The sequence below is a fragment of the Pteropus medius genome, unplaced genomic scaffold (assembly GCF_902729225.1).
Source record: "Pteropus medius unplaced genomic scaffold, Ma_sr-lr_union100, whole genome shotgun sequence".
NCBI lineage: Eukaryota > Metazoa > Chordata > Mammalia > Chiroptera > Pteropodidae > Pteropus > Pteropus medius.
Window position 1 is genome coordinate 4,034,257 of NW_024344370.1, and position 26,927 is coordinate 4,061,183.

At 32.8% G+C, this 26,927-nt stretch overlaps 1 protein-coding gene across 3 annotated transcripts in view; it reads right to left on the reverse strand.

Annotated features, from left to right (window-relative positions):
- Positions 1-26,927, reverse strand: part of IL6ST (interleukin 6 cytokine family signal transducer) — a 43,376-nt gene that overhangs the window by 5,651 nt on the left and 10,798 nt on the right. Inside the window, exons 3-16 of one of the 3 annotated variants that reach the window (XM_039869959.1) lie at positions 23,468-23,546; positions 19,205-19,510; positions 18,220-18,340; positions 14,878-15,044; positions 14,188-14,342; positions 12,315-12,474; positions 10,390-10,472; positions 9,511-9,721; positions 8,834-9,016; positions 7,072-7,173; positions 6,762-6,908; positions 6,177-6,317; positions 2,998-3,094; positions 113-194 (exon numbers count right to left, since the gene is read on the reverse strand). In XM_039869959.1, coding sequence (XP_039725893.1) covers positions 113-194; positions 2,998-3,094; positions 6,177-6,317; positions 6,762-6,908; positions 7,072-7,173; positions 8,834-9,016; positions 9,511-9,721; positions 10,390-10,472; positions 12,315-12,474; positions 14,188-14,342; positions 14,878-15,044; positions 18,220-18,340; positions 19,205-19,510; positions 23,468-23,531 — 2,019 coding nt within the window. In that variant the 5' untranslated portion in view covers positions 23,532-23,546. Of the gene's footprint in view, positions 1-112; positions 195-2,997; positions 3,095-6,176; positions 6,318-6,761; positions 6,909-7,071; positions 7,174-8,833; positions 9,017-9,510; positions 9,722-10,389; positions 10,473-11,868; positions 11,915-12,314; positions 12,475-14,187; positions 14,343-14,877; positions 15,045-18,219; positions 18,341-19,204; positions 19,511-23,467; positions 23,547-26,927 lie in introns of those variants that run through there. The other 2 variants (XM_039869960.1, XM_039869962.1) reach the window with 2 other exon arrangements.

Here is a 26,927-nt window from a genome sequence, read left to right on the forward strand (position 1 = left end):
TCATTTATGTACTATTATGTTTTCATTTCAATTCAGTCTGATTATCTTTTGACTGAACTCTACAAAGGTATCCTAATATCCCTATGTATTATAGTCAAACATTTTATCTTACCCTAGGAGGTGTGTGAGGTGACCACTGGGCAATATGACTCTTTGAAGGATCTGGAACGTTAGGCCAGATGTGTTTTTTAATTCTGGAGAGAAAAGAAAGAAGGCATATGTAGAACCACATGTAATATACAACGAAGAGTCCCTATTTCTAAACATGTTCATGTAAGAATCTCAAGAACTATACCAACTAAGTAAACAATACCTACTGTATCTCAAGCCAACGAAAAACTATTTTCCTTATAATCAGTAGAAAAATACTATTTAAAATGCATAAAGATCTTAATCCTAGTCATAATGAAAAACCATTAACAAGGCTAAAGCTAGTAATCAATATTCGATTAGAAAAAACTCTGAAATCAAATTCTGTATAAAAACTACTTAAAAACTTTAGCCAGGTCACAAAATGTGGCACATCCCTTCCCAAGAACAAAAAAAAAGCAAAAATGTTCAATTTCCAACTAAAAGAATCAAGAGAACAAAATTTCACATAGGTATCAGATAAAATATGGTAAATGTAATTTTTCAAAAAGACCAACGATATTAAAAATACCCAATTCAGGACATCTCCATCATAAAAAACCTACTTGTTTGTTCACCTGACTATATTTCATAGCCCAAAGTTAGCAATCCATTAGTGTACGTAAGTACAGAGGAAGTGAGTCATCTTGAGAATAAGTTCAAAAATAAAAATTAGCAAGATCTTACCAGAATGACTCTCCTATGGGAACAACTATAAAATCTGGACATAAAATAAAAAGCAATAAAATTAACAACCTAAATTAAGAGACCAAACAATGGATGAATTCCTTGAAAAATACTCATTACCAGATTAAAAAAAACAAAACTTCAATAGCCCTATATCTATAAAGAAATTAAGTTTTTAATTAAAAATCTTCCCATGAAGAAAATCTCATGCCCAGATGGCTTCATTTGTAAATTCTATCAAACATTTAAAGAGGAAATGCTACTTCTTCAGAAAGACTGAATGCTTTCTCCCCTAAAACCAAGAATTAAAAAAAAGATGTTGGCTCTTACCACTTCTGTTCAACATTGTACTGGCTGTCTTAGCCAGCACAATAAGAAAAAAAACTAAAAGCATAAAGATTGGATGACCATCTTTACTTGCAGGCAGAATGACTGTGTATGTAAAAAATCCTAAGGAATCCAAAAAGCTACTAGAGTAAATGAATTTATCAAGGTCTCAGTAAACAAAATTAAATAATATAAATACTCAGGATAAATTTAACATAAAATGTGCAGGCCTCTCCACTTAAAACTACAAAACATTACAAAAGGAAATTAAAAACCAGATAAGTAAAGAGATATACTCTGTTCATGAGCTCAAAGACTCAAACATGTAAACTCATGTTCAGATTGCATTTTCCCCTAAATTGATCTATACACTCAATAAAATCCCAATCAAAATTCTAGCAGGGTTTTTTTTTTTTTAATGAAATTGGTAAGACATTAAAATTTACATAAAAAGGCAAAGAACCTAGCCAAAATTATTTTGAAAAAGAACACACTGGAGGAATTTCACTACCTGCTCTCAAAACTTACTACACAGAGGTATAATAATCAAGACAGTATAGTACTGGCATGAATATATATATAGATCAATGGAACAGAACTGAGAGTCCATAAATAGATCCAAGCTATATGGACAATTGATTTTGGCAAAGGTATCAAGGCAATCCAATGAAAAAGAAAAGATAACCTTTTCAAGAAATAATGCTTGAAAGACTAGATATTTATGAGAAAAAATGAACTTTGACCCTGACCTCACAGCATGCACAAAAATTAATTCACAAGAGATCTCAGACATAGAGCTAAAATGATTAAACTTCTAGAGGAAAACATGGAACATACCTGTGACACTGTGTTAAGCAAAGATTTCTTAAATGGAATATAAAACACAAGAACCACTAAACAAAAAATGCTGATAAAATGGACTTCATCAAAATTAAAAACTTTTGCTTTTCTAAAGTCACAGTTAAGAAAACAAGAAGGTAAGCCACAGACCAAAATTTGCAAAAAATACATTTGACAAAAATTTTATAATCAGAATATATAAAGAACACCTATAGCTCAATATTAACAAGACAAACAGCCCAATTTAAAAATGGCTAAAAGATTTCAAAAGACATATCACAAAAGAAGAGATATAAGTGGCACATGTAAAGATCCATTACTAGTTATGAGGGAAATGAAATTAAAACCACAATGAGATAGCACTACACAGCCATAAGACAGTGCTAAGGGTTGGTGACAATAAGGAACAACTGGAACTCTCACATTACTGGTGGGAATATAAGACAGTATAGCCACTTTGAAAAATGGTTTGACAGTTTCTTATAAAGTTAAATATGCACTTACCATATGACCCAGGAACCTCACTATTAGGTATTTACTCAAGATAAATGGTAACATATGAACACACAAAAATTTGTAGGCAAATGTTCAAAGCAACATCCATTTTAGCCAAAATCAAAGAATAAACCTAAACTTCCATAACAGATATATGAATAAACACATTTTGATATATCACATACTAGAGAATACTATTCAACACAAAAAGGAAAAATATTAGTGTATGGATCTCAAAAATATGGTAAGTGAAAAAAGATGTCATACACAATTCTACAATCACAGAAAGCAGATCAGTGATTGCCTGGGGCCAGGGGTTGAGAGAGGGGATAAATTAAAATGAGGAAATTTTTAAGGGTGATAAAAATCTTCTCTATCTTGACTGTGGTGGTAGTAATACATCTGCATAGTTACAAACTTTGTAAAACTGTACACTTAAAATGTATGAATTTTACTGCATGTAAATTATAGCTCAAAAGAGATGGAGAAAAATGTAAAAATATGAATAAGGGTACTTACAGGTCTCGCTTATTAAAGCAGAACAATACTCCCAAAAGGGTTATCAATAGAAATGCTAAGCAAACAGGCACAACTATGGCTTCGATTTCTCCTTGAGCTAAAAAACAAGACATGAGTAAGAAGGAAAATAATTACTGACACATATGCTAAAGAGAAATAATGAAGCTCCCCAACCAGATTATAGGTATACCGTGTTTTATTGTACTTTACTGCTCTTTGCAGATATTGCCCTTTTTTTAAAAAAACGAATTGAAGACCCTCCACTAGCAAAAAGATTACGACTCACTGAAGGCTCAGATAACTGCTAGCATTTTTTAGACATAATGCTACTATGTACTTAATAGACTATAGTATAAACATAATTTATATCTATCGGGAAACTAAAAAATTCGTGAGACTTGCTTTATTGAGACATTCACTTTATTGTGGTGGTCTGGAACTGAACCCACAATATCTCCAAGGTATGCCTGTATTATTAAAAAGGATGAAATACCATCCTGATTTTTTTTTTACAGCCTTTGCAAACTTAAAAGTTTTTTCCCCCTCTTTCCCTGGTAAATTGTATCTCAGCCACTTATGCCCACAGTAACCTGGCCACATAGTAAGCATTATATATGTTGGTTGGGGGAATAAGATTAGTTCAGTTTACTGGATAATCTACCTGGTAAGTTAGAGCTTTCAAACTTAACCATTTATTATACTTATGATCTGCGCTCAGCACAATCTTTGAGTTCCATGGGTACTGGGTAGAATTGGAAAAGCTGCAAAGTAATCATAATAATTAAACTACAAATGGAACCTTCTACAAGAAATAAAAACAACCTTCAGACAAAATTTTAATAGTTATTTACTATTTTCAAAAAAGATGCTATATCTGCTATAGGGCTAAGAATTTTAGGAGAATCTTAATAGGCACAAGAGTAACAGAAGTAGGAATATTATCAACTAAAAAAGCAATAAGCCTAAGATTCCTACCACAGGAATCCCTATCTACATTTAAAGGAGGTCTTATTAATCAAATGAATCATTAATTGGGATAATTTATATTAGAGATATTTTTGAATGATTTGCCTTATGGTTGCTTGTGGTTAACATCTCCAGTTTCCTTTTAATTTGTTTACAGGAAAAACATATGAAGGTAATATAATCACTTTCACTTATTTAGTCCTATCTTTCCATCACACATATCCTTTGTAAGTAACTTTACATCTTACAAAGCTTAATAAAAATCAAGAAATCAGATCAATGCTCAGGAATAAACTATAGGTTGGCAAACAGTAACTCTTGAATGCTAATGTACAAATCAAATTCAGGCTGAACCTTTCCTTTATTCCTGCTTATTATGTTTCATGCCTTAGGCCTTTGTGCGTGCTTCTCTAAGATGCCTTCTTCTTTTTATCTGTTCACATCCTAACTTCAAGACTCAAGTATCGTCTCTTGCACAAAATCTTTGAAGATGAAACTCCGCCCTACTGTTATCTCTAAATTCAAATCTATTTATTGTCTACATGACCCAAATGACTCTCCATTTTTTGTTGTTTACTTATACCATATTTCTTCAAGTAAGCTGTAAGGTCCTTGGAAGCAAGGCCAATGCCATGTGAAGAAGCCACAACAGATTGATAAAATAGAGGTAAGTAAAAAAAGCAGATAATGAAATAATACTAATAAGCATGATCTAATTTTTGGGAAAAAAAAAATGTATGCATAAAAAGACTAGGATATACAAATATGTTAAAAGATAACTTGGATTTAGGTGTGATTTTTCTTCTTTGTATTTTATTTACTGTATAGTCTAAATTCCCAGAAACTATGTTCATTATTGGCCATCACAGCAAAGCTCTGAATCTTTTACTATTTCAGCAAAAGGCACCAGGGACTGATGCTACGAGAATCTAACACCTGATGATCTGAGATGGAGCTGAGGAGGTGATGCTAGTGCCGGGGAGCAGCTACAAATACAGATGAAGCTTTGCTCCTTGCTTGCCACTCACTAGTACTGACTGTAGTAGCTCACTCATTCTCTCATTCAGCAATAATTCAACAAACGAGGAACATGGAGCTTGCAAATGTAATAAAATAATTTCTACAATGTTTCAAAATGTAGTAAGAACAAGAAAGAATATAGCTTAAGACTACTTTAGGGAGGCTAACATTACAGCCAAAACAAGAGAAAGTGAGGACTTAACATAGGGCAAGGCATTGGGAAAGACAGTAAAAGATAGAGAAATGGTGAGAAGCTTAGCATCAACGAAAGAGATTATGAAAGGGATTGCACAAGCAGTAATTAGAGGCATGATCAATAGGACCTGATATTTACTTGGCTTATGTAAACAAAAAAGAATTTCATACAATTGCATCCAAATTTCTGGCGCTGGCACAGTTGGATAGTGGTGGCATAGAAGAAAGAAAGAGTATTTGAGAAAGAGAAGATAGCTGAAGTCATAGACAGGGAGCAGGCAGAATGAATAGACAGATAAGAAAACAGGGCCAAGAACAAAGCTCTGGAGCATATAAACAATTAAAAGCCGAGCAGAAAAGGAGACCAAGAAGGAAGTATCAGGAGAGTGATATTTGAAAAACAAAATGTTAGAAGAACTAAGGTAAGAGGGAGTTCTAAGGATGGAGAAGCCAACAGAGTCAAATGCTAAGAAGTGCAGGAAAAAAATACGAAGAGTAAAAAGCATGCACTGGATATGACAACTAAGAGGTCTTTTATGAGTGATGCCAGAGTAGTTTCAGTAGAGTGGAGTGGTAGAAGTGGTTTCAGCAAGCTGAAGGCTGAGCTGGAGGTATGGAAGTGGAAATGACAAGAGTAGACTAGTTTTTCCAGCCCCAACCATAAATGGAAATAAGGAAAGAGACCACATCCAAGTGTTGCTAGTGAAAAAAAATGAACCCATTTATAAAGATACACAAACTCTTTTGAGATTTATTAGGGTATAGGTGAAATCAGTCAGAAACAGTTAATGAAACAACAAAAAAGGTGAGGAAAAATATTTTCTACAGCTTAACCAAAACCAGATAAACAACATAAATGTCATAATTTCTGAACACTTCATTTCTATGAATCCAAAGATGCACTTTTAACAAAAATTTAGCATATAAACTAAGTCCAATTTTAGTCTGATTAAACTTGAAAAAGAAAAAAAGAAAGACCAAATGCCATTATTTCTTACCAAACTTTGGAGTAGTAAATGTGAATTCTGGACCATCCTTTCCACCTTCGTCAGTGTACGCTGCCATTCGTACCATGTATAAAGTGTCACTTGTCAGAGAGGACAGTGTATATTCTGTGTGGGAAGAATCCACATTCACAGCTGGAAGAAATCAATAGTGTGCTTTATTCAACTATTCAATCTTTTTGCTTCATTTGGCCTATATTTGATATTGTGAAAGTATTAAAAAGGAATAAAAATATATTTTGCTAGAAAACAACTTTAATAACTCTGGCATAATATTCTCCTATAAGCACAACACGGTATTTCTTTAATAGGACCACGAAAGCAACCTAAGGCATATTCTCAGGTGTCTCTTTTCTGAGGATAATATGCTATACTAAAATGTATAAGATAGCAAGCCTTAAAATTAGTAGGTGTAGAGCCAGAGGCAAGAAAGATCAGGCGATAAAGAGCATTTCAAAAACTATATAAATGTCTAACCAATGTACTATTTACTTTATTTACTTGAAATTAATAATAAATTTTTTTTAAAAACCTTAAGAAAAATAATCTAATTCTTAATAACTGATATAGTTTTATTACCGGTTTCATTTCCAATATTGGTTTTATAAAATATTGTATAATTTCTGATAAATCCATTCTGAACATCAACAGGAAGCTGCTCCCACTCTAAGACAGCTTCATTTTTCCCCACTTTTTTTGTCCGAACAGTAGGTCCTTTGGAAGGTGCTGGAACAGAATAAAGGCATTTGCTAACTGAAAATCAACAGGATTCAGTAAAATCATTATCATATAGTTATTTGAACATAATGAAACACCCTTATTTAAAAGAGATAAAATGTCTGTTAATACAAAGCTCAACATTTTTCAAAGAAAGTGAGTTTAAACTTACGAGCTTGTTTAAGGTATGCCTTTATAGATTTGGGGCTTCCTGGTCCATCAGCATATACTGGAGTAACTGTTATCAGATAACATTTGCTCTCTGCTAGGTTCCCTAAAGTAAGAATAGTAGATTAAGCATTGTTTTTTCTATACTGAGAAAGTCCAATTCCACTATTATTTTTACATTATAATTTCATGACTATTGAACTTTCTCTTAGCATTGCCTTTTGTATACTGGATTTAAACTTAATAGAATAAAACGGTTTATGAAAGTAAAAGGTTACTATTGCCAATACAGTGGATAAAAAAATATACTGTCGATAAAAATAATAATTGCATTTATACTTATGACTTATAAAACAGTGATCTCAAATTATCTTGAGTCTTACTTATAGTTTGACAATTTTTGTCTAGCTTACCTAATCCTCTGAGAACTGCCTAATGAGCAAGATGCCACTAATAAGATCTAGAGAAAGCACTAATGGCCCTAGTATGTCAGGTGACTCGGAAAAAAAGAATTGTTACTTCTCCCTAGAAAGTAGCACAATTTTAAAAGAAAAAATTATCTTGAATATTTTATTTATAATCTCCCCAATTAACAAAGTAATCTATCTATTCCTTTAGCATGCAATAGTAAAATTTTTCTATACACATCATTTTATCTGTCTATATCAGAAAAAAAGGTGTTTGTTGAAGGTATATTGAACTTTACACCTTCAACCATAACTTACAATTCCTTAACTGTTATTCATGAATATATGCTCCTTTGCCCTCTTAGAGTAATTTTACCTTTTCTTGATAATTCAATGGTATCAAGAAGATAATTTTTATATTCTGCTGTAATACAGTGATGTTATCAGGGCTACTGAGCTATATGGGGCTAACTACACAACCTGAAGGTCTCCAAAGCCTGTGCTATGCTTTATTAAAAAGTTTCTATTGACTAGTTATTACCAATCTGTCTCCTCTCTAGTTCTGCTATGCTTTTAATAAGGTTGATAAATTAGATGACCAAGTTTATTAAAATTATATATTAAACAATAGGTTAATGAGGGCTAAACAGCCTATTTTATGAATAAAGCTTACAAACTTTATTTTGTTGGTATGGCGTCTATGTCTTTGCTTAGAGCTTTTCTCTGATAAATCATATTATTCATGGCTGATTCTAATAGTTATACTTTACTGAAAAAAAAAAGCTGAGTGGTTTTGTTTTCTCATAAAGTTGTTATACCACTTAATAAGTAATACTTTTAAAAACAGAACAATCCATTTTGGAACTCCATAATATCATTACTTTCTGTCCTTCATTGTACTTTCAGTTAAAATACATAAGCGGATCTGAGTTCTAGGTCTGTTTTCCCTATTCAACAACTGTGAGAAGTTAGCAAGTCATCAGATGCTCTAGAGAAGTATTTTCTCACTGAAGGATGAGGGAGTTAAATCAGATAGAGACCATACAACGGGTTAACAGGAGAGAATGGATTCTTATACTTCTATTGCTTTACAGTTTTGTGAATACTCATTTAATGATCAAAACAAAAAAGAAAGTATTACCCCACTTTGTCCATAAACAGACCCTGCAATTCAGAAAGGTTAAGTGACTTGCTGAGAGTCACACATCTAGTAAACTAGACATAACTGGTTTCTGTGATAAATTAGAAGTCCCTTCAATTGACCACAATGCCTATAAAGCAGAAGAAAATATGCAAAAGAAAAATTTGTCTAAAGAGTTAGAAAAAGTATATCAATTTAAATGTGTAAGTTAGGTATACCTCTTAAATAGGTGCGGTGTACATTACCATCTTCTTGTTGCCAATCTGGGATACAGGGTGATTTATCTGATAATATACACCATTCAAGTACATATTTGTTTACAGATTCATTTGGAGCAGTCCATTCTACCCAGAGCATGTTATCTTTGGGAAATGCTTTAAGGTCCGTTATGGGGCGAGTAGCTTTAAAACAAAGTTTAATAAACATTTAAAAATTTGAAATTGTGATATTTTACATTCATTTTTATAACCATGTGATCTATTTAATATGTATTTCCACGAATAAAAGCACTTTATTATAATTTAGTCAATATATTTGAAACTTCTTCCTTTCCCAAAATTCTTCAACTGTTTTATATGCATATTGCAATTTTTTCTTCTTTGAAAGCTACAAAAAATATATTTAAGTCATATGTATATAAAGTTCCCAAAATCTTAATATTTAAAAAAACAGATAAATACATAATCAGAAAATGCTTATTAAGGAGCTTACAGCAAAAGTTAAGTGAGACATGTAATGATGGAACAAATCTGGCTGCAGACTGACTTCTAAAACTATGATCATCGCTGATACTGAGGAGATGGTCTTAGAATATTAATGTTTTTTACAGGATCTCTATCCATACCTAAACACCTTTTCCCATCCATAAATCAGGTCCCATCTCACAGACACAAACCTTGAAAGTCACAGGCAGGGATAGTTAAAACAGATACATCTGATTTGCCAACCAGATTTCTTGCTGTCAGAGTTGCTATATAGTGATCATTTGTGAGATTTACTGTCAGTTTTGTGTCATTAACTGAGTAAGTTTGTAAACGTGACTTCCATCTTGTAAGAGTCACTTCATAATCCAAGATTTTTCCATTGGCTTCAAAAGGAGGCAATGTCTGTAATAAAATATTTTAAAATTATATTTCATAAATCTTGAATAAAGTTAATCATTTTTTCTTCACGTTCACAAATTCTGCTATTAGGTCAAATCTCTAAATATTTAAAGGGACTGACAATCTTATTTTGAACTTACTACTAAAGTAAAACTACATATTGAATTAAGAGTAAAAGCATGACTTAGGCTGAGAGAGAAAGTAGCATCATTCTGTTAGCTTTTAGTTCCATATACAATTCTACTCTGTGACTATGTAGGCCTAAATCATTTTACACCAGAGTATTTTTCTCTCTACTTGTTTTCAGAATGATCCTGTTATATACATTTATGGAGTGCACAACAATTTTATATTTTTGGCATACATTTTGATTACCCCAAACTTTTATTATTTTCAGAGGCACTCAGAAAAGTTCAATGGAAGACAAGGTCCCTTCTTCTTATAGAACTTTCATAAAACTGTGAAGTATCTATGAGGTACTACCTGCAGTTAATGAACCTGACTTCTAGGCTGTATATACAAAGTTTTACGTTTCTATTTGTTAAAAATAGTTATCAAATGCTTTGTGATATTAAGATGAATAAAAATTTAAGTAAAAAAGCCTCTACTCATAACACCATATAAAATGTATTTACATGAGACAAAAGAATATAAATATGCATTTTTTTTACCTTCCACATAAGCTGTACAGATCTATAGCCATGAGTATGGGATGGCTCCATTTTATACCAGAAACTTGGTGCCTTGGATGGTCCTAAAGAAATGACAAAATAAAAGTTTTTATTATAACCGTAAAATACAACTCTGGAAATTATTCTCTTACTTTGTTCTTAATATTCTTGCCCTTCATTTACATGGCGTCTCTCTTTCTTTATACGAGCATTTTTCCAACCCAGCATGATATGCCTGGTTTTCCTTTAGTCAGGGTGATAGCTTGATGATTTAGATTATATTTCGGAATTCTTTTGTAATCTTAAAATTATAAAGCTACAAATATATCCTAAGCAATAACCAAAGATGTATCACTATTTCTTATTGCTAAAAATAAAATTGAAAAATCATACTTAAATATATGCTTAAAACCCAATATACAAATGTGAGACTATAAAACAAAGTAAGTGCAGTAAAATATAGTGTAAGTTTATTACCTTATGCTGGGAAGATTCAGTGTAATAGAATATAACAAATGAATTCACAAGATTGTTGTGATAATCACCGTCCATGTGGAAAAAAGCACTTTATAAAACAAGTTTTAAGTGCTAGTAATTAGGTCTTAAAAATTCCTGTAGGATCAACTGATTTTTTAAAAAAAATTATAATTGCAAAATGTGGTATTTAACAGAATTTTTAAAAGGACATAAATTAAATCTAAGTGATATGTTGATCCTGAAGAGGTTATTACAGTTTATAAAACAGTAAAAAGAGCAAAAGCTGGGGAAAGGCTGCCTGTACAGGGGGTTCAAATAGATATAAATTCATAAGTTCAAAAATACATGAGTAAAGAACAGGAGATTATAAATTTTATGGGCTAGAAATATTTCCCAACAGAGTGAACCTAGTGGTTTCATTCACTAAGTTAATGGTTCATAATTATGGGGGTTCTGGCAATCTCTTTGATTTGACAAGGGTTATGTACTATCTCCCCAGAAAAGGCACACAGGCAGTAACCAGCATATTTTGTCCATATTTTAAAGTAGTTCAAGAACTCACCCAAATTGACCCAAATACTTTTAAGGCCCCAAGAATCCAGTTTAAGAATTCCCAGGTAAGACAAAGGAATCTGGTTGAGGACTCCCAAACCTGCAATAATAGCAGGACTGGCTTTCTCTCCTGGCAGTTATGAGAATGAGAAAAAATTCTTAGTGGAGAAGGGTACTTTACTTTTTGCTTTTCAATTCACTATCTAAACCTTTAGTAGAGCTGGAAGTGAAGGCATATAGATGGTAGAAGAGATTTTAAAGCTAGGATTGCTGCCATTAACTAATAAAGAATGAGAAAAGTAACATATTTATGCCACAGGACTATTTCTTGGTGGCTAAAGAAGTAACATTAGCTGCTTTAGAGATTCTTACTTGGGACTATACACCATTTTATGTAGACAGCTTTATACTGTATTATCATTGCGAAAAAAAGGGGAAATGAAAATAAACCAACCAACCAAAACATCAGGACTCTTTTCCAGGGGTTTATCAAGTGCTGGTAAAAATGAATATATAGTACAAATATCTCTTTGATAGTGAGGGTCAAAGGTGTATTCTGCTAGATAGTGTGATTTTAATGATTCAGGATATGATTCTCTAGTTAGAGATATCTCTGGACTACTGTCCTTTAATAAAATGTTCTAGACTTATGAGCTGTTAAGTCAATGGTTTTCTCATGGTATGTAAGACACTATTCCATGATAACTTTATTTCATTAGGTATCAAATATTTATACTATCAACAATTCACTAAATTTTGTATCTTAATGTCCTTAAAAATTAAAGTATCAAATAGCAGTTTGAATAAAATGATCACAAAATAAGCAATGAGGTCTATATTATTAAAAGCAGCCCAAATTCCAACAGCTTCATTTCTTCATATACTTATTTACTTACTATCTTCATATGTAATCCCATTTGCTTCTGCACTCCAGTCACTCCAGAATCCTTTACCATCTTCCTTCATACAACGAATCCTAAACACATATTCTGTAAAAGGTTTAAGATCCTGAACAGTGAATGAAGACCGGGCAGATGCTGTATCTTCAGGAGGAATCTGAAAACAGCAAAAATCAACCAACAGAAAACCCAATGGTATTTATTATAGGTCTTCTAAATTGCATAAGACTACAGAAATGAATTTAATGAAACAAAACTAACAAACTTGAGCTCTGGAGAGAAATAAATGCAAGTCAAAAAGCAGTCAAAGTGAGTAAAGAAAATAGATTTGGGAAGTATGGAAACATCTACTATTAATCCTTTCTTCCTTTCTTTTCTTTATTTTTCTTTCTTTCTTCCATATGGCCTATAACACTGAGTCTCAACAGAAATAAAATGGCATGTTCCAATCAGAATTAAAATCAAGGAGGGTTTACTAAAGGGAATATGGACAGAGTATAGGGAAACCTTAGGTGCAGTCAGTACTCTAGAGCTTGTAGCTGTCACCACCTCGGGGCCCAAAGGGATGAGGGGGAGGTACCAGAACCTGGAAGAAGGGTTTAGATAGAGTTAACCTGAGAGGAGCAGTGACCTGAGGTTTAGAGACACTGGAAGCTCAAGGGAGGAAGCAGCAGGAAAAACAAATATGCTGATCTCACTTCTATCTCTCCTGCCATTAACCATACTCAGTAGGTAACTAGAAGAAATAGGAACCCACAAATGGAATCCACACAGGTAGGCATACCAAGATAAAGAGGATGGTGGAGAAGGATCTGGATAGGCAAAAGGAAGATATATCTAGTCCAATCAAGAAAACGAAAAGCTATCATTGCAGACAAACTTTGTTTTCAGGAAAAAAGAGCAGACTACATATAGGTAACTAACTGATTCTTTCCACTATTCTGAGATTTCAATATACAAAAGAGGTATCAGTCTTTTTTATACCAAAGAATTAAGATTCTATGATATTAAAAAATATTTTGAAGAATTTCAGGTATTTTCTCTATACAACATGAAGCATTAATTCATTTTGGTTTATTGCTTTTTCTAATCGTATTCTGAGCCCTTTAGATATGTGGAATGGAGGACAGAAGTAGTAAGGTCATGGCTCAATTCTCTTATGAGCTCATTACTGCAAACCAAGAAACAAAACAAAAGCACACTGTTAGTGATAAGTGGAGTTATAAGGAAGAATAGTATGGAGAGCTCAAAGCTATGGTGATGGGACTTTTAAAAAGCTCCAAGTATTTTTGCTGACAGCATCATCTTTGGGTACACTGTCCTCTTCCTTTTCAGTCTCACAAGTTCTCCATCAATCCCTCCTTTTACTTCAGGGGTTGGCAAACTTTCTATAAAGGCCTGAATAGTAAATATTTTAGGCTGTGGGCTGGATGGTCTCTGTTGCACCAACTCAACTCTTCCACTGTAGCACAAAAGTAGCTAGAAATATCATGTAAACAAATGTTTGTGGCTGAGTTCCAACAAAACTTGATAAAAACAGATGGCTGGCTGAATTGGGCCCACAGACTTGGTTTGTCAAACCCTCCTCTACCTTATCCATATCATCTCTTTAACTCCTTCACTTCATTTGTTTTTTATTATGTGTTCTTTTCACCTTCCATCACTTCCATATTTTACTTAAAAGCTACTGTATTTAGCAAAACTATATTTTCCATCTGGATGTCTTCCTGTTTGCCCTTGCTTGAAATACAGATCTAGAAGAGGTGTCAAGCAAAATATTTCACTTAAGACATTCAGAAAATGATTGTGACTTTTAGGTTAGAAGGTTACAAGAAAGACTATTTGAATAAACAGTAACTTTTCGATTTACCTGACTCCAAGTTGAAGCATCTTTGGTCCTATACTGAATGTTATATTTCAGTCTTATATAACCCATAATACTTGAGTTGATCCATGTCAATTTTAAGATACTAGACAGTTCCTCTGAGTTGCTGACTGATAAATTACGTGGTGGATTGGGCTTCACTGAAGAATAAAATAAATCCTAATGTTTATCAACTTCTTATACAAACTCAAATATACTCTTTATATTTTCTTAATTTCACAATATTCATTTATTTTCACTAAATGAACTAATTTCTCTGAAAACAATGCTATGCCATACTCTTATAACGGAAAGAAAAAGTTTCTTAAAAATCTTTTGTTTTCCTTGTCAGTTTATTACATTTGTTAACCTTTTCTAGTTCGGCTATCAAAAGATAAATATTTATAATATATTCAGTTTTTAAAAAAGAATAAAATGGAACATGTATACTATGATTATAATCCTGTAAAATGATACCTGGACAAATACGAGAAGATAACATTCAAAGTGAAAATAACTGTGTGGTTGTATTACGGATATTTTTCTTTTTCCAAATTATTTTTTAATGTTGATAAAATGAATGTATAAAAATCACTAAGATAATAAATGCTTGTTTCTACATTAATTAAAATCTAAAAACTACTTTATAAACTACTGCGTATTTTAATAAATTCTCAAATTCAGGTTTAGAACTACCTTTATCTACAGGATCAAAATTGATATGATCTGATGTAACCTTCCCAAGGGCATTCTCTGCTTCTACCCAGACTTCAATGTTGACAAAATACACAGGAGAATAATCAACAGTGCATGAGGCAGGGGTGTCACGTTTTGTTTTACAATCAGCAAACTTCTCTGTTGCCCTAAATACAAAAATGGAAGAAATCAGTTATTAAAAATAGATTTGAATAAATTAGTGAAAAAGATTACTTGAAAAGAGTTTGATGAGACCCAGATTATTACTGCTTAAAATAAAGTTAATTCCAATAAGTTTGAAATAAATTATTGAACACTAAAAACAAAATTCCTTAAAAATGAACCCGTTTTTCTTTAAAAATGAGTTTGACCTATATCTTAAACACAAAATTTTCAAATTTTATTCCAAAAATATTACATTTAGAATATTATGCTCTATCCCCACTGGCATGTCTCCAAAAATTATCTATTTCCTGTGGCCTCTTTTTGATCTATTTACCATTTCTTTACTTTTCTGAAATAGATTCCTTAATGTACTAGCAATGTCTTTCTTTAAGCACAGTACGCTTTTTCTAAGCACTATATGCTCGGACGAGATAGGAGGATAGCGATAAGAATTTCCATCAGCCCACAAAATTCCTTCAGTCTCTTTTCAGTCAAACCCAGGCAACCACTTTCTGATTTCTATCACTATAGAAAGTTTTAAGTGTTATTACTATATTTACTTATATATTATGCATAAATTATGTATATACATGTTATAAATTAAATTATGCATAAAATAAGAATATATATACACACATTATTTTTTAAAATAAAAAGGATAAATCAAAACCAAAACAAGTAACCTCTAGGGGGAGGGAGGAAATAAGGTATAGGAGACAGGGAACTGAAACTTCTGTGAATATATCTTGTTTTATAAATCTGACTTTTTGAATTAACTAGTTTACATTTTTAGGAAAATCCAAAAAGTAGATGATGAAACATAGGAACTCTTGTACTGAATTGGTGGTATATACATAGAAAGGAACTATTTTAAGTATCTTTAATCCAGTAATTTAACTATATTTTTAGTGAAAGAAAAACAATCTAAAAATTCTGTTTAGTATTCCACTGAAAAGGCCTAAAAACAATGACAACCCAGTAGCAACAAGTTGCCCTATCACCCAAACTGCAGTCTCTAAACAGCATTTCATACGGAATAGAACCATGGCTACTATAAAGTAGTGATTAATTTTAGGTCTGGGGCAAGAAATATATTAAGATGAACCAGAAAATCATGTCATAGCAGATGAAGGAAGCTGATTATCAAAGACTAATGAAGCTATGTTAAAAGGATGAGCCAATCTGAATAAGTTCCCGCTAACCAAAGATGGGACAATTTAAGTATCAAGAATTATTACCAGAATGGATTGAAACACATCTAATACTTTTAAATATGAATTCACAAGGAGGGGAAAACTCCTCATTATCTACCTTTGGAAGATACTAGGAAACCAATGCATTATAAAAATGGTTAATAAAAGGAAATACTAACACCATTTTGCTTCTCTTATATGAATTGTACCTCAGGGAACCAATTGTTGATGAGAGGAAATTTTAAGTATTTTCGGTTAAAAACAAAAAGACTACTACTATTTTGTACCTCAAAAAATAATCACTGATGACTGTTCGAACCTTTAAGTCAAAAACTATTTGAAAGCAACATGGTTAAATCTCTAAATATTCTGCTGAATCATAAAAACTTTTCACAAAACAGTACATACTGCCTGATTTATTTATATCATGGGTCCCTAACTTCAGGGCTGCGGACTGGTACCAACCGGTCCAGTCTGCAGCCTGTTAGGAACCAGGCTGCACAGCAGGAGGTGAGCAGCGGGCAAGCCAGGGAAGCTTCATCTGTATTTGCAGCCACTGCCCAGTGCTAGCATCACCGCCTCAGCTTCACCTCAGATCGGCAGGCATTAGATTCTCATAGGAGCACTGGTCACTGGTGCTAAAAAGTTTGGGAACAGCTGATTTATATGACATTCTGAAACGGGCAAAAAACTATAGGAAAGAAAATCTGACAAGTAATTGTCTAGTAGGACAGGGTGGTGGCTAGGATTAACTAGAAAGGGGCATGTGGTAAACTTTCTGGGGTGTTAGTAATGTTCTATATTTTGACAAGAGTTTGAGTTACACAAGTGTATGCAGTAGTCAAAACTCATTAAATGATACATTTAAGATATTTAAGTATATTTTAAGATATATGTAAATTTAACTTAAAAAAAATGCCTGTAAACATCTAGTTAATTACACCTCATTAATGATGTGTATATACATATATGCTGAAGTATTTAAGGGTAAAGTATACTAATGTCTGCAACCCACTCTACAGTGCATAAAAAAGATGGATTAATAGATGGAGAGAAGGATGCATAGGTAAATAGATATGTGATAAAGCAAATATAGTAAAATATTAACTGTAGAACTAGTTGATGGGTATGTATAAGCTTTCACTGTAAAATTCTTTTAATTTTTGTGTTTGAAAAAACTAATGGGGAATTTTATAATGAATGGATCAGGCTGATGAAACCTGAAGCCATTGCTCAATCTTAGTATCAAAAATACGGGAACAATCAAACATTATGTGGTGGTCCCTGATGGAAGTACACATCATTCTTATTATTTTTTAAAAAATAAATCAAAGCCAAATTTGATCAAGTGTCTACATCTAATAGCAATTTTTAGAAAATAAAAAAAGAGGAATGTTAAACAATGAATAACTATTATTTGAACTGAATTGCAAAAAAAAAGAGAAACAGGTGGAGGAACCTATGGTTAAGAGAGACTTACAAGACATATCAATCTGCTATATATGGAGATTACTTAGATCTTGATTTGAATAAATGTAAAAATACATATATTTATGAGACAACTGGAGAAATTTGAATACTAACTGAAAATGTGGCCATGTTAAAGTATTTTCGATTATATCTGGGTTTAATAAGGTATGTAGTTATGTCTTTTTAAAAAGGGTCCTAATCTTTTAGACATATGTATTCAAATATTTATGGATGAGATGATATGATATCTGAGATTTATTTTCAGACAATCTGGGGTGCGGTATATATAAAATAAGACTGGTCATGTGCTGATCATTATTGAAGCTGGATGATGGGTACATGGGGATTTATTATACTATTCTTTCTACTTTTATATGTTTCAGATGTTCTAAAATAAAAGGTTAAATAAAATATTAAAAATTTGCACTTAATATTACTACTTGACAAAATAAAAATTCCAGCACAAATGACTAACTTAATAAACTCAACATACAACAAAGTTAAAATAACTTGCCATTCAGATTTTAAAGTGAAGTTTGTTTCCAGGTATGTTTCCCTTCCAGGATCCCACTGACACATCATTCTCTTTCCTTCATTCACAATGCAACTCAAATTTTTAGGTTTTTCTGGAGGCACTAAAAGGGAAAAATTAGCAATTTTCAAAAAGCTTCAAAACCACAAGTAATTAATATACAATCTATATACTACACGAGACATTTAAAATCTAAACAGAAAAAAGAAACCCAAGCAAAAACTATGAACATAATGAAAGACTGGTACCTAAATAATTTTTTTTATTTAAATGTGAACTTCTTTTCAGACAGTAATATATTTTCTATCATAATTGTCATTAACTAGTATGTTCCAAATTAATTTTCTACATAAAATGAACTTTCATTTATAACTGGATAATAACAGACTGATTTCTCCATTAAGTATATTTTAAACAGTAATATTTGCATGTTAGTAAGAAGCAACTAAATAGAAGCAAAAATGATTCATTTATATTTCTCTTCCTATTGCCTTCCCAAACTCTGATGGAAAAGCAAACGGTAAAATTAGTTTTGGCTGATCCACATATTTGATGATCCACTCTTGGATAATACTGTTTACTTATTTCTTTTGACATAGAAGAGAGACTTTCTCCAATATTTATTTATTCGCCTTCTTAATGAGCATTTTCGCAGCAATTAAGGGGTGTTAAAAGTTACTATGAATAAATTCACTGACTTCAACAATACTTTATTTGGGGGTCTCATGTCAAAGGATTTTCCTAGAAAACTGACAGATGCTTGGATTTCAGGAAAGATATAAAACTTGAGTTACTCTTTTTCTGCATATTAGTAATGAAACTGTAGTTCCACTCCTAACCTTATTTTTTAAAAATAAATATGTCCGAAAGTCGGAGTTGACAAATTAGTTCATTTCATAAAGACCAACACATTAAAAATATAACTCAACAGTCATCAGAGTCTGAAATAAGACAAAAAAAAACTTACAGCCTGAAATTATTCTGATTCCATAAACGTTCTGATCAATCTGTCCAAATATACGAATATTGCACGTGAGTTGAATATTTAATAAAGATATATCTGTAAAAGTGACACTAGATGCTGTTCTGTTTATGACAGTATATTGTTCATGAGGAACAGTGACATGGTTTGTTTTCCAGAAAATGTAATCAGCATTTACATGAAAATAATCCATACATTTTTCCTTTAGCACACAAACTGCAGTGAAATTAGAACCAAGTTGTACAACTGGAGATTCAGGGATGATATAACCACATGGATCTAGAAGTTCACCTGAAAAGGAACAGTAATAGAAAATATAAAAATGGACTGAATTTTTCTGGTACAAAATATTTTGAATCTATGCAATTCCTCAATCTTCACTAAAATATCTCTAAAGACACAGAAAAAGAACACAGTGAAAATTAATATAGTCAGAATTTAATGCTAATATTTGTAAAGAAATTATACAAATTATGAGGAAGATGAAGTTGGATTAAAAAAAAAAAACCTAGGCAAGCTTCACCCCTTTCTATAATATTCTAATTTTGCTTTAGGAAACACAGAATGCCTGCAGCATGATCCATACTTGTTCCACCACCAATTCTGTTCCTCCATTCTGGAGGGTGTAAATTAAACCTTCCAGAAAAGAGGCAGTGGTAGTCTCTGCTCCGCTCTAGTCCTAAATGCAGCTGAGGGTGCAGGTGGGGGCATAAAGGAATAGCATACATTGTTCATCTATCAAAATTCAGACAACAAAAAAAATAGCAAGGGGGCAATTAAAAAACAGAAAAGAATAAGATAGCCAAATACATTAATTTTAATAATATGTGTATGAGATCAAATCCCATATTATAAAGAAAAATCAGATTGCATAAAAAATAAAACTATATGCTTTAACTATCACCTACTCCATGTTAATGACATCTAAACCCCTATTCCTAGCTCCAATTTTGTTTTCAATAGCTTACAAGACATATTCTGTGAGATATTCTGACGGTACTTTAAAATGAACATGTCTAAAATTATATGCATCACAGCCCCCCCTTCATTATCTCTAATTAGCCTCCTCTAACCTCCAACTTAACAATATTGCACTGAGTCTTGTTGGTTCTATACTCTTAATTAGTGTGTCAGCCTCTTCTTACCAACCCTATTTTGACTGCTAAAGCTCAAGCAACCATATTATACCACAGTATGATGTCCTTCCAGTTTATCCTACATACTGCTGCTAGAGTTACTCTTCACAAATGATAATGCCAGTTCCCTATTTTAAATTACTTAATGGCTACCTATTCCCATCAAGTTAAATTCCCAACTAGTTAGCATAATTCTATTCTCTTTCTCTAGCCTCACTGTCTAGAATTTTAAGGCAGCTAGCTCTTCCTAGTGAATCCCACTTGCTAATGGGTACTTGAGTGGTAACCTGCCTTATCTGAGTTTTTCCTCACTTGGAAAATAAAGTTAACAGTAGTTATCTTAAAGAGTTTTTGTGAGATTAGAAATTACTTATGTAAAGCACCTACTATGATGCCTGGTATTCAATAGGCCTCCAATAAATGGTAGCCTATCATTATTACTATTCTCCAGAGACAAGTAATCTAGCTGCACTGATATCTGGCTGTTTTTGATCTATAAAAACAGACATATGTTTGAACTAATAAATCTTTAATTGATGAGATATATATATATAAGTAAAATATTGACTGCAAAAAAAAAGTGGGAGGTCTTGTGTACGCAGAAGTGCCTGTCCTCAGTCCTTTGGGTAGACTGTATTTTCCAAAGATGGTCACACCTAATTGTTTATCCCATCCTACGTGCTCTTCTTACAATGTGACTGCTACACCTTCCACAAAGAAATGGGGCCCTCAGATCTGTGTGGCTACTTTTGTCTGCCTCAGGCAATGAAGTGTACTATATGACTTCTAAGGCTAGATCATTAAAATGATTAAAAACCTCTGACTAGCTCTCTTTTTCTCTTGGGACATACGCTCTTGAAACTCAGCCACATGTTGTAAGGAAGCCAAGGCCACATGGAGAGACCATGTGTGGTATTCTGGCCAACAGCCCTGGCAAAGCCCTCATCCTACAGCCAGCACCAACCCAGAAGTATAAGTGAATGAGCCTTTAGATGATTCCAGCCCTCAATCTTTGACTATTCCAGCTGAGGCCCCAGAAATCATAGAGCAAAGATGAACCAATCTGGTTGTGCCTATCTATATTCCTGACCCACATAAACCATGAGAAACAATAATTATTGTCATTTTAAGCCATGGAGTTTTGGAGTAATTTGTGAGGTAGCAACAGATAACGTAGTCCTGTTATTTTCAACATTGTAATCAACGACTTGGGAAAAAAAAAAGAGACACACTTATCAAATTAGCAAAGGACAAGACTATGAAGGACTGCCAACATAGGATGATGTTAGGATTCAAAACTATGTTGAAAGATTAGACCAATAGGCTAAAATTAATAAAATGAACTTTGCAAAAGAAGGTAATATCTCCTATTTAGGTTGATAAGAAATCAATGTAGAGTGAAGTAGAAATGGCTTAAAAGTAATTCATGTGAAAACAACCTGAGAATTTTCACTGACTAGTAGCTTAACATGAAACTATAGTATATCTTAGCTGGCAAACAGCTATGTTGCTTTAATAAAAATGATGTTCAGATCAAAATAATAATATCACTATACTCAGATCATGTCTAGTTCTGGCATTATATTTATTTTTTTTTAAGTGTGTTTTATTCCAATTACAATAATATATAATTATGATTGTTTTTATAATGCTTACTGTGGGCCAGGAACTGTCCAAATGCCTTCTATCAACTCATTTAATCCTCATTAACAACCCTAGGAAATAGGGACCATTCTATCCCCATTTTATAGATCAGGAAACTGAAGCAAATACTAAGTGACTGGCCAAAGTCTTACAGCTGGTAAGTGGGAGAGGTGGTAAAATACTATATTTTAAATGTGATATGGGCAACCAAGAGGAGACTCAGGAGGGTAATCAGTATGCTCAGGGCTGGAAGTTGCACAGGGCTGGAAGCCAAGTGCTATAAAGAATGATTATCACAACTAGGTAAGTTTAGTTTAGGGAAGAGAGGGCTTAGAAACACATGAAAGTAGTCCTTCAATACTTGAAGAATTTAACAGTGGGAAGAGAAAGTGTGTCTACTCTAGACTAGGATTAATAGAAAAAATTTATGAGGAAAATTTGAGTTCAGGAAAAGGAAAGAGGACGTGGTTCCATAGTGTAGTAGTTATCACATCTGCTTTACATGCAGAAGGTCCTGGGTTCGCACCCCGGTGGAGCCACGGTCCAAGGTCTATGGCCATGCCACCCTGAACAAGCCCAATGTCTGACCTTGGAAGCGAAGCAGGGTTGGGCCTAGTTAGTACTTGGATGGGAGACCATCTAAGAAGACCAAGTGCTTTAGGCATAAATAATAAGAAAGAAGGAAGGAAGAAAGGAAAAGAAAAGGAAAGGAAAGAAAAGGAAAGACTTTCTAAATGAGAAAGATTTTTAACATAAACTTTGTATCCCTTAAAGTGTTCAAAAAGCTGCTGCATTCCTTGATTGGGAGAGGGGTTGATTCAGAGCAGTGCTTCTCAAACTGTTTGTGGTAAAGGATCAGTTTGTTTTCCCAAATTTTCACAGACTTCGTTTTATACTAAGTTCCATGAGACAAGTCCACTGATTACATGTTTGAACATGACGGCTATGTCAAATTGTTATAAGACTTGCTAAACATTTATTCTTAATTTCTATACTTATCTCGTAGTGGACCAGTAATAATCAATCTTCAGACAGGCCTCAGGCTATGGATCAGCTTGAGCAGTACCAACTCTAGGTGACCTCTTTATTCTGGTATCACAATCATACTGCTGCTCAGTGATACCTTTGGCCATTAAGGAGTAAAATGCTAAAAGTTAAAAGATTTTCTGTTTCTTTATTAAAAATATATATATATTTTCTCCTTCCCAATCTTAAAATTATTGTGAGTATAGCTAAACAGCATGTAGGATTACTGAGTGACCCTTTGACTCAAATTATGCAAATTATAATTTATCGAGAGCATTTTTATTTCTTAAAATCATTTTTAAGACAGTATTCCCTTAATAACGATGCTATGAATATATAATCATAATTATATAATGATTAAGCATAATTTAATTATATAATTATATCAATACAATAAACCTAATTTGTAGGGTTGAGAAGTAGGGTATCTCATGAACCTTACCTAAAGATTCAGTGGTGAGAAAAATTAACAAGGCTTGCACTGTCCAAGTTTGCAGTGTCAACATCTTGCATATATATTTCTGTAAAAGACACATGTAATATTATTTTAAATATTTTCTCTTATTACACATAAGTTAAGACAATTCCTAAAGCTCTTTTGTTTCCATTGTATAGCTGTTTTCTAAAAGGTGGTAAAATTCTTATGAGAATGTAGAAAACAAATTTAAGTCTTTAGAATATTTCTCTTTATTCCCACTGAAGTTGTGACTACATAAAATGTTGCTGGAAAACAATTTATACTTTAAGGTGAATTAAAAGAACAATCTGTTTGTATGTGAAGTCTTACACTGTTAGTAAATACTCTTGAGATTGAGAACTTCAGAGAGACAAATTTCTGCATGGCAAAACCCACCATAAACAACCTCATATGTCACTTGACAAAATGGAAAAAAAAAGTGTGTTAATTCATAGTATGAACAAAAATATCCCGATATATGAAGAATGCCTATAAATAACTAAAAAACTCCAATACCCAGTAGAAAAACAGGTAAGATGAGTTGAATAGGCAACTTACAGAAAATGAAATACAAATAATTCAAACATATGAAATACTTTCAACCTCACTCATAACAAAAGATGCAAATTAAAACTACCCAGATAGGAATACAAGGTGATAGACACTCTGGAAAATAATTCCGCAGTTCTTTACAAAGTTAAAAGCACCTCATAAGACTCGGCATTTCCGTTCCTAAGCATGTACCCAAAAGAAGTAAAAATATACATCCACACGAAAACCTATAATCAAATGTTCACACCAGCTTCATTCATAATAGTCCCAAACTGAAAACAACCCAAATGTCCATCAACTGGTGAATGGATAAACAATTACCCAAACAATTAAGCACCACTCATCAACAAAAGGGAATAACCTAGTGATAGATGCAACAGCATGAATAAATCTCAAAAGCATATGCTGAATGAAAGGAGCCAGACACAAAAGGATATATACTATAAAATTCTGTTGATAGGAAATTCAACAAATGGCAAAACTATGGTGATAGAAAGAAAAACAAGGGTTGGCAGAGGTGGGGAAGGATAATAAAAGTAAAGGGTCAAAAAGGAACTTTTGAGGGTGATTGAAATGTTGTATGATCTGACTGCAGTGGCGACAAGTCTCTATATTTATCAAAATTCACTGAATTGTGGCAAGAACTGTGTTGGCTTGAGAGTTTACTCTATTTGCAAGAAACAAGTTAGTTAAGTCTGCCAGTTTCATGGATACTGGCAGAAGACATGAGACTCCTGAGTCAGAGACAAAGGACTTTATTACTCATATCAGGAGCAATAGTCAGAGTAGTATCAGCATTTTCTTGTGTCAGGTGCCTGAACCCGAATTCCCACACAGTGTTGTGAAGAGAACTGGGTAACACCTGTACCCACAGTGAGCTGCGTTACTGAAGTGGAAGAAACACAATTATTTTCAAATGGCAGTAAGTACGCCTACCCTTTACTCTGGAGGGAGACATTATCTCTAATTTCCAAGGCTGTAAGCAAACCTGTCTTTTGTTCTATGGAGAGACACCATTTCTATCTTCCAACATCCTTGAAAAGATTGTCTAGAAAAAAGGCAATTGGGGCTTTTGCTCATAAGACATGCGAAATGCAGATCTATAGGGAACTGTAACAAATCGTATCCTAAAAATTAGTAAATTTTATTGTTTATAAATTAGATATTAAAAACAAACAAAACCTACCCAGACAAGGTATATAGCTAAAAGACATGAGTGCTTAACTCCTCCACAGGACATGTATTAGAATGTTCAGAAAATTTTTATTCATAATCACTGAAAAGTAGAAGCAACCAAAAATCCATAAACAGTAGAACAGATAAATTTTGGTATATTCAAGTAATTGAATCACAGAAATGAAAAAGAATTATAGGCACACACAACAACATCATTGAATCTCACATATAATACAGAAGAAACCAGACACACAAAAAGTAAACTCTACAAGACTCCCTTTACATGAAGTTCAAAAATCAGGCAAACAATCTGTGGTGAGAGAGGTCAAAATAGTGGTTATCTTTTTTTTTTGGTGGGCGGGGGGGACAAAGGGAGCATTCTGGGATGCTGCACATGTTCTATAAATGACCTGGATGATGGCAAAAATTCACTGAGCTGTACACTTTTGACTTGTACATAAGTTCTTAGTAAAAATAGTAAAGAAACAAACAAAAACTATCTTGATATCATTCTCACCTCTACTATTGGCAAAAACATAAAAACTAAAGTTATCAACATAGGCTGGGAGACTATGACTTAAAGGCATTCTCATACACTGCACGTTATTGTGTAAACTGGCATAACGTTCCCAACGAGTTGTACAATTAAAACTGTGAATTTTATGGTTTGTAAATTAGACCTCAATTATAAACAAAAACCTACCCGGGCAACGTGTATGGCCAGTTTAACACTATTGATCAAAATTAAAATATACATACATTTGATTCTAATGCTATTGCTAGTATATTATCCATAGACATGAGCAAAACAACACATGTACAAGATTATTCAATATAGCAGTTTTTAATAGTAAAAGGTTGAAACAACCTAAATGTTCATGAATAGGGGACTAATTAAATTATGGCATATCCAAACACAGAAGACGTGTAGCAATAAAAAAAAAGGAAGCTCTGTATGTACAGATACTTAAAGATATCTAAAATACATTATTACGGTACAGAACAGTATATTCATCATTTATGGGCAAAATCAAAATAAAAAATGATAACAAAACCCATGCTAATTTCTTATATATGCATAAAATCTCTCTAGAAGGATAAAAGTTCAAATATTGGATCCCATTGGGTGTTTGAGACACCAGGGAGACTCTCTAGTGTATATTCTTTGCACTTTTCCAATGTTGTGCCATATGACCTTAGTGCTTAGTCAAAAAATAATTTAAATTTAAAAATAATGTGTAAACTTTCTCTCCCAAATAAAACTATTAGCTTCCTGATGAGGGCTACATAGTACATTTGGAACACAGTATTCTTTATTAAATATAAATAAATAAATATTAACTTGACTTTTTGTACTCCCTAATCATGTAAGTCATTCTGTAACAAAATTATCTGATAATGAACCGTCTAGACTGTCTCTGTAATGTGTTGAGAGAAGCTATAAGATGCATCATAAGTAATTCACTACTATTAATGTTAAAGTAACGAAATTTGTGAATGATTTACTTAAAAATTAGAATAAATTCAAGATTAAATCTATAGTTGTTTACTCTCATTCACTTTGATTCCCATAGATTTTCTCAAATGGGAAAAAAGCAGTGGAGTTATAATCAATAAATATTTAATAGTTTTGCCTTTTATAAATATTTTTATTAGCTATGGATTGTGATTTTTGAGTTTATTTTTAAATTTGACCCAAGGACATGATGAAAAAGCA